The sequence below is a fragment of the Lissotriton vulgaris genome, chromosome 9, assembly GCF_964263255.1.
Source record: "Lissotriton vulgaris chromosome 9, aLisVul1.2, whole genome shotgun sequence".
NCBI classification, from domain to species: domain Eukaryota; kingdom Metazoa; phylum Chordata; class Amphibia; order Caudata; family Salamandridae; genus Lissotriton; species Lissotriton vulgaris.
Window position 1 is genome coordinate 441,655,342 of NC_141697.1, and position 13,598 is coordinate 441,668,939.

The 13,598-nt window shown below is 42.9% G+C and overlaps 1 protein-coding gene across 3 annotated transcripts in view; it reads left to right on the top strand.

The window, feature by feature from the left end:
- The window catches only part of KIF26A (kinesin family member 26A), a 245,750-nt gene that overhangs the window by 134,892 nt on the left and 97,260 nt on the right, over positions 1 to 13,598 (top strand). For all 3 annotated transcript variants that reach the window (XM_086937892.1, XM_086937894.1, XM_086937893.1), the window contains exon 4: positions 6,742 to 6,911. In XM_086937892.1, the coding sequence (XP_086794018.1) occupies positions 6,742 to 6,911 (170 nt within the window). The remainder of the gene's footprint in view (positions 1 to 6,741; positions 6,912 to 13,598) is intronic.

The following is a 13,598-nucleotide window of genomic DNA, read 5'->3' on the forward strand; positions in this document are numbered from 1 at the left end:
ATCGTCCCTCAATATCCGTGGGGCCGGATAAGGGGGGATTTGGAGGGACGATGCAGAGGGAAAAGTAATTATTTATTTAATTTTCCATCAGCATCGCCCCTCGAAATCCCCCCTTACCCTGCCCCACCGCTGTTACCTGAACGGACCGCATCTGAACCTATAATATCCCCTTCTCTTGTCTCACCTTATACAGCCCCTTTAACTGGTATATTCGTGTCCTGGTGCCTTCCTCTATTTGGAGTTTTACTTGTGTTTTAATATGTGATATGAATATCCTGAGTTTCTTTGTGATATGTTCAAACTTTTAACCTTTGACCTGAGTATTTTTGTTGACTGAAATTTCATACAACTTTTCTTCATTGAACTTTTATTATTAGGTTATAGTCATCAACTACAAAAATACAATCTCATACTCTTTCCAGTTTTCTTTTTTGACTTCTGAATGTATCAATCAAAATGTATGTCAGTCTGTTTATCAAATACTGCAACAAAGGTGCAAAGTAAAAGGCTGCATTTTAAAGGAAAATGCAACCTGTTCTGCAAGAGATTATAACACATAATTTAACGCCCTTTTCGTACGCAATGTCCTGTTTCAAAAGTCAAAGGTGATCCTCAAAATGGAGGGCAGTCTAAAACACTTTTAAAACCGTTAAAAAAAATAGGATGCATGGAAAATGTTGAGTTCGAATTAAGTAGAAAGACTCTGTATATAATTAATCTTTCAGAAGTTAGAAATTGATTAGCAAGGGGCAACATATATTTTTGAAAAAAAGTTCATATCACCTACTATATAATGCTCCACAGAGGTTTCTTCCTAAAGTCACATAGACCAATTGAAATGTAAACTTTTAGCATCTCATCACACTTGGGCAAGAAGTACTTAGGGATTTTAAACGTTCTAAAACATAACAGCAGCCCAGAAGATATTAGTCTCGCTGCAATAAATATTTCAGCAAAACATTCGAAATCTGGCGCTTTCAGATCTCAGCCACTGACGGATATAAAACCTGATCTACTGTGACACAGTGTTTGAAGTATGCAAGCGTCCCGGGGAGTGTTTAATTACATTTGTGCCTCGCTGCTGGGCTGTCTTTTTCAGGGAATTTATTTTAACTAATTAGTTCAAAATGTCAAGGCACCATTTCAGAAGACAGAAATACCATATACCATCATATGTGAACCAATTAACTGTTGTGACCGATATTTATTGCGGTGTCTTCTTTAATTAAAGGGGCCCGGTCAGACCCCCTATGGGCAAAATGCCTGCTTGCTTTGAATACAGGACCCCCCTTGAGACAATAAAGAATCAATTTTTAGTGTTATGTCAAAGATGATCTGTGCAGGCCTCCCCACCCCGCTCCTACTAATTGTATGTTTGTCTTTCTGGAAGTTTTCATCATTTGCCTTTTCCACATCCGGTGGGCCTCTTGAATGTTGTATAGGGCGAGTCCCAATTAAGAGGCAATACACTTTCATCTAGTTTCTATTACTAATAAAAACAAAAGTGTGTAACTAAGGATTTAGTGTTTTGGTTGGAAGACTTGATTTTTGTTTGATTCGTGGTTTAACTGTTGTGTTTCTAAAGAGTCCTAGTACCTATTAACCTAATTTAAATAAATGCATACCAATTTGTAAATTGACTACACCTCATAACCCCAAGATGTTGCACCTTGATGACTACATGTACGTGCTACACCTATGACACCTCACATTCCATGTCACCCATCTCACATTAGTGTCAACTCACCAACGTCAACAGAGAATGAAAATCACATCATATGACTCATGGTGGTCCTAATAATATCACACATGACTCAAACTTGGACCCCGCCCCCGCCCCAAAATGTGAGGGGGCAGTATTTTAATAGAAAGTTACAAGCAGCCAACTAAACCAGGTCTTTTATCTGATTACTTAAATCACATGGCTTACAAGCCGTCTGGCGAGGCTGTAAGTGGCAACACAATGGCACCAATTGTGACCCATAAAGGAGACCTTTGCAGTCTCCTATACATGGAGCTTGCCTTTTTCTTAATTTTGATGAGTCACGGTTGAAGGAGGAAATATGGATATGTTTCCGGCTTTGCAACTAGGACCTTGAGTTCTTTTTACAGTTGATCTTTCAAACAAAATTATGTGATCCAGGGAGCATTCTTCATCATTTAGTACTTCGTTTCTCTTATTCACCGTAATTATGAGCAGATGAAGGAGCTATGGGTAATAACATATCGGGAGCATTGTGTTCAATGTGGAAGTTCCAAAAAAGTGCGCTTGGCGTTTATTGATGTCGTGCTAGACATAGCTCCTTACACATTCTCCCTCCCATCAATAGGTAGTAGTTATCTGCTTCTTGTAATCAGATGCCCCTTAGCACCATTTTGTGACCCATTCCATCATTTCATGCGCTATCCCATCGTGCTGTGCACCATGCCAACATCCTGGCACCAAGATGACTCAGCAAAGTAAACAGTTACTGCTGGCATTTCCTGCGACTTGCAGAACAAATCCCAGCAAATCAAACAACAGGGTCCATCCTTCTGAGGTTGTAAAATTGGGTACCATTAAATTGGATAATAGTAAAGCTTACTTGTTAGCATGTATTATAAGGACAGGTGTTTCATAGAGCACTTTATAAACGTCCAATAAGTTTGGGCATAATATCGAAAGTGGGTGCAGTGGCTTAGTGGGTAATGCATCCATTGTCTTTGACCCCATTGTCACCGGTTCAGATCCTAGCGGGTCAGTCTTTCGTCAATAAAATGAGTTCTCTTGAGTCAGGTAAAAAGAAACATCTGTAAACTGTCAGTAGTGCCTAGAGACTTCCTGGGGTTGAACGCTGATCTAAGCAAAAGTATTTTATGTAATCTGTCATTCAATGCTCTGTGTCTCCATTCAGCTGTTAATATAAAAGGCAACGCTAGCTGCAGCATTTAGATTTTTTTTCTTTGTGCTAAGAAGCTTACTCTCTCGCTCCAAAAGTAAATACTTACAGATCTCTAATGGTCATTATTTAAGACAATTTAAGCAAAGTAAGCCTTTTAGAAGGGTCAGATAGGACTCCTATGCAGTTCTAGATTTCTAGGTAGGTTGCAATATATTAATTAATGTGTTCCAATAAACCCTGTCCATGCCTCTGGACTCAAAGTTGAATGATATCTGCCACTGGGGGTCCGACACCTGCTCAGCCACCAGCCTCCCTTACTGCGACAGTCACTGGCGCCCCTGGCTCTGAACAATCTTCATATAAGCAACAGCTTTAAAAAAAAATGTATTTGTTAGTACATTGTACACTACAAATGGCCATTGTTCCCCAATTTATGGTACTTAATATACCAGACCGTCGGAAGAATAGAAGTTTCGGCCCTCAGGATGTGAACTCGTAAACTGCTGATCAACACTTTGGTCAAGCCACTTGATTTCATCCCATTGAGATATCTGTCTCTGTTGAAAAGATAGTTCCAGGACTGGGACCGGCGCGACAAGAGGCCATCCATAAAAAATGCTACTTTGCTAAAGGTGCTGTCACACTGAAATCCCTGTTTAAATAGTGAACTTTAAAGAAAGGTATCCTGATGCAACAATTTCATACATGAGTTAAAAAAAAAACAGGGAGTCTCCTGGCAAATTTGAGAGGCTCACCCGGCAAGCACTGTAAAAATTTGAAAGGTATCATTAAAACGCTTTTCCCGCCATCGACCCTTCCCCTCTCCTAGTTTTTGTGAATTGCAGAAAAATTGTAATTTCTAATGCCTACTTTCTGCTCATAACCTTGGAAACAATTGCAAAGGAGACGCTCTATGTATGAGTGGCGAGAGCGGCAAGTTTCTCTAAGCTTTCGGTGACCTTGAGAGCACAGGATGTTTTTCAAGGAAACCGAAGTCCCTCTCATTATTTGTCATAATTTGCCTGACAGGCAGAATTATGTGACCCTCGAGGTTTCATTGGCTTGGCAGCCATGACACGAAAGAGTCAATAAGGTTAAATTTCAAGATGGCGCTGCGACGAGCCCAGCACCTCGTGGCGGCGCTGCCAGTCTCGAGAGAGGCAAGGCTTCCGCGAGACGCCGGGCCCAAATATGAGCGAAACGATGATTAATGCCTGCAAGCATTCAAAGATCCGCTCTCAGAATAACGATTGTCGCTGATTCTGGGACGATTAAGGATCCCGCAAAAGACAGGTCATTTTGCAGACGATGATGCATGGATTTCGCTATTTGTGGCGACTGGAGCAGAAATATGTGGCAAGTGGGATTTGTTGGCAAGTTTGTCTTTCTCAGATCATGCACATATGTTCATTGGCAGTAACTGCTGACAGGCACAGGGGACAGATGCACCGGTAGCAAGCCAGGGCTGGATTCCCCACAATATACACAAATCTACCAGCAACAATATTGAAGAGGGCAATGGGCAATATTGAAGAGGGCAATGGACAATATTGAAGAGTGCAATGGACAATATTGAAGAGGGCAATGGACAATATTGAAGAGGGCAATGCGATCCCAGCAGAGTTCATGGGCTCCCTCGACCAGTACTTGACAAGCCTTACAGGGTTCACCCTTATTCCAAATGAGTCCCTGTGGGGGTAGGTCTTGAATATTGACTGCAGAATGAATATTGAAGGGACATAAATGTTGTGACAAGAATATCGAGGGATAAAATATCAAACAGTAAGTTTGTAGAGATTTTCTAACCATAACTCCAGCTATACGTACCTTGTGAAGCATATGTCTTCAAGGTATGTAGGTGTGCAGTAAAAAATAGTAATTCTGTACCTCCCGCTGTGAACTTCTTTGATATTTCGTCCTTCGATATTCTTCTATTGAATTTCTGTTCTGTCGACATTCTACCTTCAATATTGCGTAGTACAGTTGTCTCTGTGTTTTCGTCTGAAAGAAACACACAGTGGTTTATAAGAATTCACCTCACGTAGTGTAAGTTTCCTATTCCTTGTTCCGTTGTAAATGTTACTTAATATACAGTAATTTGTCCCTCAACAGGTTGAGCTTCTCTTTACCAAGCTTTTTTTCACATTTTCAATAAACAAAACATATTGTGAAATGAGCACTCTGAAGGACAACAAAATCAGAGTATTTTTTTAATATATTACGATAATTATTTATAGTTATATTCCATTACCATACGTCATATAATACATTATAATGTTTGACAAACAATATAGTATAGTATCGAAAGTGCACAAGTAGTAAGTGAGTGTGTATGTGAACAAAGAAAGAGCTGAAGACAGGAGCTCCGCGTCAAAGCTCGTTTATGTATATTTTAAATACAGGTTTGAACGTTTAAAATGTTTATGCTTCTGCTGCTGTGGTAAGTATTCTATATATCAAATCTGGACACAATTAGCTTCATCGGGCTACATGCTACATAAGAAACCAACAGAGGTCCAAGTTAAGCATGTTATCCCCCTGTTGCAGTGAAGATCATATAATTAAGTCAGTCTCAGAATATACATATATGTGCAGTGACTATATAAGGGCCAAAATGGATAGGTCTCCTAGCCAGGTCACGATTTCCTGCTGTAGACACATGCCAGTGGGCAACAGTACTGACGGGACAATGTGACCTCAGAAGGAACATAGCTTGCCTGAGATTATTAGGGCACCAGGGCCAGAATTGAAAGTGAGGCTTTTCTTAACCCCTTCCACGCTGATGACGAGCTGGGCTCGTCATGGCGTAGCCTCCTCGCACGCTGATGACGAGCCCAGCTCGTCACGTAACATGCGTTTTCACAAATCACAGCATGAGAGCGGAATTCCGCTAGCGCGCATGGTGTTAATGTCTGTGGAAAATTAGAGCTACTAGAATGTTGGTCATGAGTTCTATGCTGCACCTGGTGAAGGGCTGAAACTGGTGAATGGTCTCTGAAAACTTTATTTATTGGCATGAATGACGTTTCTCTATGGTTCTCAAAGGCAGATGTCTTCACAGTAGCCCATGAGAGAGAACGTGACCCACAAGGGGCTATGATTTTTTGGGGATCATGTGGCCTCCAAGAATAGGAACAGAAATGTCAGCACCAGAATACCCTCGCGGGTGATAGTGCAATTTGCAAATACACTTAAGATAAGATAACATGGCATAAAGCAAGAGCAGCTGTGATGAGGTGCATACATTATACCCAGGCGTGGTGCAAGCAGGATCACACAAATGTTGTAAATGGGAGATCTCTAAAGATTAAAGACATCTAGATGGTTCAGGAAATGGGTTCTATATTTATCTTGGAGACAGGAATCTTCTCAAAGTCCCCCAGGAAGTGGGAATGTGCCCAGAGAATGAGACCAGGTGTAATGGTGATTTTGTTGGTACTGGGACTGGTACTTGAAGCACAGCTTTTAATTCCTTTAGAGCTAGAACTGCCCATAGAGTGGTGAGGAGTTTCTCTAAGGCCCGACATAAGGTGGAATTAGCAAACAGTGGAGAAGAAAACTAAACTTCATCTGCATGGATTGATGGTTGTGGTTTCTACATAGGTCCCAGAGGAAGACATCTTTGCAACCTCAAGATAATACCTACTATGCGTTGAAAGGTCGCTCATACTGGGGTGGGTTTTGTCTCTTGTCATGACTGACCTGGTACCAGTCCCCTGGCCTTTCAGAGACTAAGTCCCCATGGGTAATTTCTCAATTATTTGGCCTCTGTTTCTGACCGCTAACTTGGCTATTGGTGATATTGTTTACTTAATATGATGGCTTTTGAAATTAAGTGTCCTACCTATATTCTTTTCAGACGGAAGCACCAACGACAGACGGCGGAAGAGGGTTCCAGCACATTCAAGCAACCTCAGGGCAGAACCACAGCTGTGAAACCGCGGAGGGCTCCTCGCTGAACACCCAGAGTTTAGTGGGGCCGGACGGGGTTTCCGCAGGTACTTCAGCTGCAGCTTCATTCTTTATAAGGTAGTTTTTGCCTCTTTAACTTGAATGATTTTTAGTGGGCATGTCTGATTTTTAATTTGAAGGCAAACATTTCTCAAAACCGAAGAGATTAGGGGACTATTTGATGTTGTAGTGGATGCTAACATGTTTTAGGAGGAGCAATGTGTTATCAAAGTGGGTAGAAACGTCTGAATTCATAATTGTATTCTGCTTCATAGCACTTATGATATGATATGATATGATAAATGGAATTTGTAGAGCGCACGTTCACCTACGGTTTCTTGGAGCTGAAGTGGGAGGGCTGAGAGGAGCAAAGCAGAGTGAATTTAGTTGTGAGCCAACGAGAAGAGCCAAGTTTTAAGTCACTTTCTGAAGAGGGTCTAAGAGGGGATAAGGCAAGTGCAGGGGGAAAAGAATTCCAAATAAGGGGAGCCTGGGTGGAAAATCTCAGGCCTCCATGTTTCTTACGTCTGAAGGAACAGGGAGTAAGAAAATTGGAATCGGAGGAGCGAAGAGCACGTTGAGGAACATATCGGTGTAGAAGAGAGGAAATAAAAGAGGGTCCTTGAGAGGAAAGGGCTTGATGGATCAGGCAGCCGAGTTTGAAGAGGCTGCGCTGGGCAACTGGGAGCCAATAAAGGTTCTTAAGGAGAGGTTTGGTGTGGCTAAATTTTGGCAGACCGTTGATCAACCTGGCTGCCTGATTTTGAATGAGTTGGAGACTTTGTAGTTGGTATGCTGGTAGGACTACGTATAGGGAATTCGCATAATCAATGCGAGATATAACTAGTCCCAGGGTGAACTGCACAAGGGCTTCTTGGAAGAGAAGTCTGCAGATTTTGTGGATGCAACGCAGATTGTGGAAGCAGACGGATGTTACTGAGTTGATTTGGGCCCTCATGGAAAGGTCCTTGCAGATGGTGGCGCCTAAACTCTTGACAGTCAGCCGGGGAAGGGGGAGGGCCGAGTGCGGGTGGCCAGAAAGAGGAGTTCCAGGGATTGTCGTGGGGGCCTGTGAGAACCAACTCAGTCTTAGCAGGATTGAGTTTGAGCTGATTCCGGTTCATCCAGGAGCTGATGAAGTTCATGACCGAGTGGACGTTATGAATGGAGGATGGGGAGGAGTCGATGTTGAAAATAAGCTGTAAGTCATCAGCGTAGTTGAAGATGGTCACAAATTCTTGTTGAAGCTCCCAGATGAGGGGACGGATGTAGAGATTAAAAAGAAGTGGAGAAAGCGAGGAGCCCTGCGGGACTCCACAAGCGAGGCACTTTCCTGCTAAGGAAAAAGGTGGGAGGAAAACAGCCTGAACGCGATCTTGAAGAAAGGAGGAAACCCAATTCAGTGGTTGCCCCCGGATGCCGGCGTGCTAGACACGTTCGAGTAGGATGGAGTGGTCAACAGTGTCGAACGCCGCCGACAAATCTAGGAGCACCAAAGCCTGAGAGATGTTCTGGTCCGCCCCCTTTCTTAGCTCCTCATGCACAGCCAGGGCGATGGATTCGGTGAAATGCTGGGGCCTAAACCCAGCTTGGTGGGGGTCAAAAAAGTGGGTGGATTCGATGAAGGTGCTCAGACAATGAGACAATGAGGTCTTGAAGCGCTTTACACCGGGGAGCATGCTTTTTTAGAACCTTGTGGTCAGGAAGCATGAAAATGGATTGAGGATGTTTTATAGACCCTGTTCAAAAGCGCTGCAAAGCTATGGGCAAGATACCATGAGAAATTAAAAATATTGAGCAAAAAACAAAACTATAGCAAACATTATCACTCCATACTTGTTCAACACAGACACTTGGCCCACATGAAGACATCGCCGGATGATTAAGCCCAATTTATTTTTTGGGGGAGGTACAAACCTTCTTGGTCGAGCTCCTGGTACCTGAGAGAGCATTAGGAAGACACTTAAAGGAACGTTTAGAGTTTGATGGTGCATCTCCCATAAAACGGGGGATCCTCTGTATCCTCAAACTCACAGTTGCCATGCCCCATTTAGCGGTTGGGGAACCGCTTAGTTTTTGACAGTGGAGTCTTACCTGGCTCTTCTGTTGTAAACATCAAACCTGACAGCCTATTAGCCGCAGGGCAATCAGGACACAATAGTAGCCCTATCCTATTTAAGGCAGGACAGCTGTCACATATTTTCAATACCCGGGACTGCCATGGGAGACCTAGAGGCCCTGAGTGGAGGAATCTCACAGTGGCCCCCACGCCCAGGGAGATAACTAATGGTGTGTCAGGACCATGATTATTTTGTTCTGCAAGAACAAACTCCAACTTCAGGAGTTTGTTCTTGTAGAACATGAGTGGGCATATCAAACATGCCACCATCTCAATAAAGCTCAACGCCTCAGTGGGGTCGCCACAGCAGTCACTCAACTGAAGTCCAGAATGCCCCAGCCTGCCTTGTGGCTATCTCTAAGTTTGTCCTCCATCAGGATTTAAATGAGGCTTTTATACCTTTAAAAAAAACTGCAATACATTTAGCCTTTTGTAAACATTTCTGTTGGGGCCTTGCCCGTTGAGAATCCTTCTGTTTATATTGCTCTTCGATACACACCATAAAGCCCATTCTGTACGGTCCCATTTTTGTTCTGCTCCTTTCAGTGATGGCTGCTGCTAATCCGAGGTGTGGGGTCGGGGCAGGGAAAAAAATAATAATAATAAAAATGTAAACTTACCTTTCCTGCCAGCCGCCGCGATCTACTGCTCCTGTGCCGCGCTGCTCCTAGGCTCCCGTCCCAGCACACAATTCCCATAAGCACAGGCTCCCAGACCCCACGCAATCCCAGCAGTACTCTCATACTATTACTCCCAGCATAAGAGTAGCTCCGGGATTGGGAGGAGCGGTCCGGTTTTGCACTCCTGCAGGGACTGGGAGCCTGTGTCCCTGAGCCCTAGGATATCTCCAAGGAACCGCAAGATATCCAAGTGCGCATGTCGGTTTTTCCAGCCGTAGATGGTCGGCCAAACTGACATGCACTTTCGGTGCCTACCACTCGTTCTCCCCCTGATGTGTGATGCTGTGGCATGGCCTTGCCCAGCCCTAGATCCGGTGGACTGGAAGTAAAAATAAATTGACAATTAAATAGTTTTATTGTTCTTTTATTTTTCTTCTGTCTGCTGCATTTTAGCAGTGGGGCGATGCTCCTCCACCGTATCGGAGGAGCTGCCCCTGGCTCTTTTGCACAGAAGGCAGTCTGACCCTAAATCTCTGTTATAATAGCTGAGATTTAGAACAGGGGCACTACAGATTAGGGGCAGGCGATAGGGTGACCTACTGCCAACTTCTACATTGAAAGGCCTGGTTGCTCTGTCTCTGTGACAGATTTCGAGCTTGGTGACTTGACAATGAGGGGTGCAGCAAGACCGATGGAAGATGACACCCATGTAATCTTCCATCACCCTCGTCAAGCAGACATCCCTGTAGTGCAGAGCATACCCAACATTTAAGGGCCCCCAACTCTTCAAGGGGGCTCACTATTCAGGCAGAAGCCAATAAATATCTCTAAGACATAGGGGACTCAGGGTCACCTCCTTACATTCGGCAGGAAGGCCCCGCCATTTTGTGTTACGCCACTGACGTGATGCTGGAGAACACCCTGCCTGCCAGCTGTACTGGCCATGAAACCATATAGCCTAGATGCCGTCAGGCAACACTGATTGAGGAGGTAGCACCTCTTTACCTCCTCAATAAAGATGAGGGCCTAAGTAACACACTTCTCCATTGGGTGGAAGAGTTGTGTCGCAGTGGCCAGGGCGACTGACGCCGGACGCTGGGGATCACGGTTCGATCACCAGCAGCAAGGGTCTGCCCAGCACCATGTTACTCTGGGCAATAGCTCGCTTAATCTTCCCGACGGCCCCCAGTGCAGGGAAACATTTTAGGTAGCTGTGCGCTTTACAAATACAGGATTATTATTATTATTGGGTACCTTTGCATTTCTTGCATCATATCACAAAACATTTCAAATTTTAATACAAAACATATGCTTATGTTAAAAATTATTTTCACATATCTTGAAAGGCTATGATGATGTTATTTTGATCTCGACAAAATCTGTTTTTAAGGCATACTTCATCATGATATCAGTAGAGCTAGTGGAATGCATATCTCATGCCATAATGATCATCAATTGTACAACTAATCCTCGGGGTTCCGTCCTGTCATGGCGCCCAACAATTCAACAATAAACATTTGCCTATTAGATTAAACATAAAATAAGTCAATAATTGAGGCTCCGCGTAGAGCAGACACCTACTCAGCTTTAGGCGAGGAGGAACAGCTTGCCAGTGCTTAGTACGCTGATTGTGATGTGACTGAGCATATGATTAGGGCATCGAAGCAATGTGCTGCTAATGAAACCGCAGGAAACGCGGTGCAATATTAGCACAACCGCTAAATGACTAATGTGTTTCCTTCAGAGCATCCCAGTCCTCAATTAGTTCCAATCAATTGTGCCTTGCATACTCCTCTTAATATCACCTTACAGCTCTGAAGATGCTTGGCGGCTTATTCGTTAATGCTTTATGATCCATACTGGTGAAGGCGTCCATTTTGTTCAATGTTGCTGAACGCTACGAAGCACGTGACGGTTTTTCAAGGCGCCAATATAGAAAAGGAAGAGCTTTTGTGTCAGGCCCTGACATTTCTAAGCAGGGACTTCCTGCTCGGAAGTCAACATTATTGTGAAATAAAGTATTGGCTGTAGTTATAAAGCCATCGGGCGGAAAGAAAATATCCTGGGCTTTGAGTGATATTTTCAGGAACGCGAATCAAATGCCAAGAAGAGGCAGGACTCCATTTTCACCCCCTCTAATTCTTCTCTTTCAAAATCAGGGTACTTTTAACTTGTATCAATTATTTAATTCCACAAAGGTTGCTGCGCAGCTGCTGTTGTCTTCCTGAGTCGGAGCTCAGCCTTGTGTGGTCTGACCTTGGAAAAGTAACCATAGAAACACGTGCAAAAAACATGAACATAAAATGCATGGCTCAGAATAGCTGGGGTGCAGATTCTGTGGAAGCAGGTTATGATTTATTTATTTTAGCAGTCCAACACAATTAGCTTTTTTCCCCCAGTTTGAAACACTTGCAGTCAATGCAGTTCTCTAATGGACGAAGAAGCACAAAGGAAAGTCAGTGGGAAGCAAGCTGAAGTACTTGCCTTTCATAGCAAATATAAGCTTGATTGTAGCATTTTGTATATAGAAATAGGTAGAGATTAATCCAAACTGGAAATGTTGCAGAATCCATCCATCCGCCTATGGCCCCGCCGCTCTCCTGTCTGTCCATCCATCCATCCATCCATCCATCCATCCATCCATCCATCCATCCATCCATCCATCCATCCATCCATCCATCCATCCATCCATCCATCCATCCATCCATCCATCCATCTATCTATCTATCTATCTATCTATCTATCTATCTATCTATCTATCTATCTATCTATCTATCTATCTATCTACACTTAATTTCAAAAGCCATCATATTACATAAACAATATCACCAATAGCATCTATCTATCTATCTATCTATCTATCTATCTATCTATCTATCTATCTATCTATCTATCTATCTATCTATCTATCTATCTATCTATCTATCTATCTATCTATCTATCTATCTATCTATCTATCTATCTATCTATCTATCTATCCTCCCCCCTCTCTTTCTTTCTCTCTCTGAAAAATAACAGTAACCATGTAATAAGGTCCTATATCTCCATCAAGGGAGTCTAGTGACATCATACACCACAAGGTCAATGGCTGAGTGGTTTGAAAATGTCACCAGAACCCTGAGATGACACTAAAGAATATATTACACATTACAAGGTCTGTGTATGTTTATATTACAGGATAGCTTGGCAAAGCTGTTTTCTTCAAAGTGCAGCTAACAATTGCCCCTGAGTGGAATTGGAATATGTAGGAATTGTTTACCTTTCATGACTATATTTTTGCTAAAACAATGGAGAATGGTACAGGCCAGTGAATGTATGCAATTCTGTGTCTACTGTGTTTACCTCATGGTCATCAATTTACTGCATTTGCCGCATAGTTTGCCAGATAATTTGCATAATTTGCAGATTTCACAAATGTTTCTGAATAAAATGGATTAAAATAATACTGCCTGAGACTAAGCCACATAATTTGCTCATTTTGCTGCATCATTTAGACAAATCTGCCTCTTAATTTGGTCCTCAAGCTGTTTAATCCTAATAACTAAGAAAACACATAAAGCTCTGCAGAGTAGTTTGAGGGCTGTCATCATGAGGATGAAACCCATATTTCACAATAACAGGTTGGAGGGAAAGGCTATGACTTGACTAACTATGCTATTTATTGACAGTATTGATTGTGGAGAGGGACTGAGCCTCGAGTCAGTCATGATGCCACTCCCCTCCTTTAGCAAAGGTAACATTATACTCCGGGCATCTGCATATATCGTCCACGCCATGGCAAGTGTACTCGTTCTACCAATTACATTCACTTAAAACTTGTCTGCAAGGACCTACATTTGTGCAGCAGGGAAATATCACACTGAGGAGATATAAATAGACTATTAGTGAAGTTGTTTCCATGTATAAAGTAATTGGTGCATGCAATCTCTGAGGCAGTAAGGTGGATGATCAGATGTTAGCTTCTGGTTTAAAGGCCATTCATGGTTATGGGTCTTCTCCTCATGTTGGAACCAGATCTGCAATTAT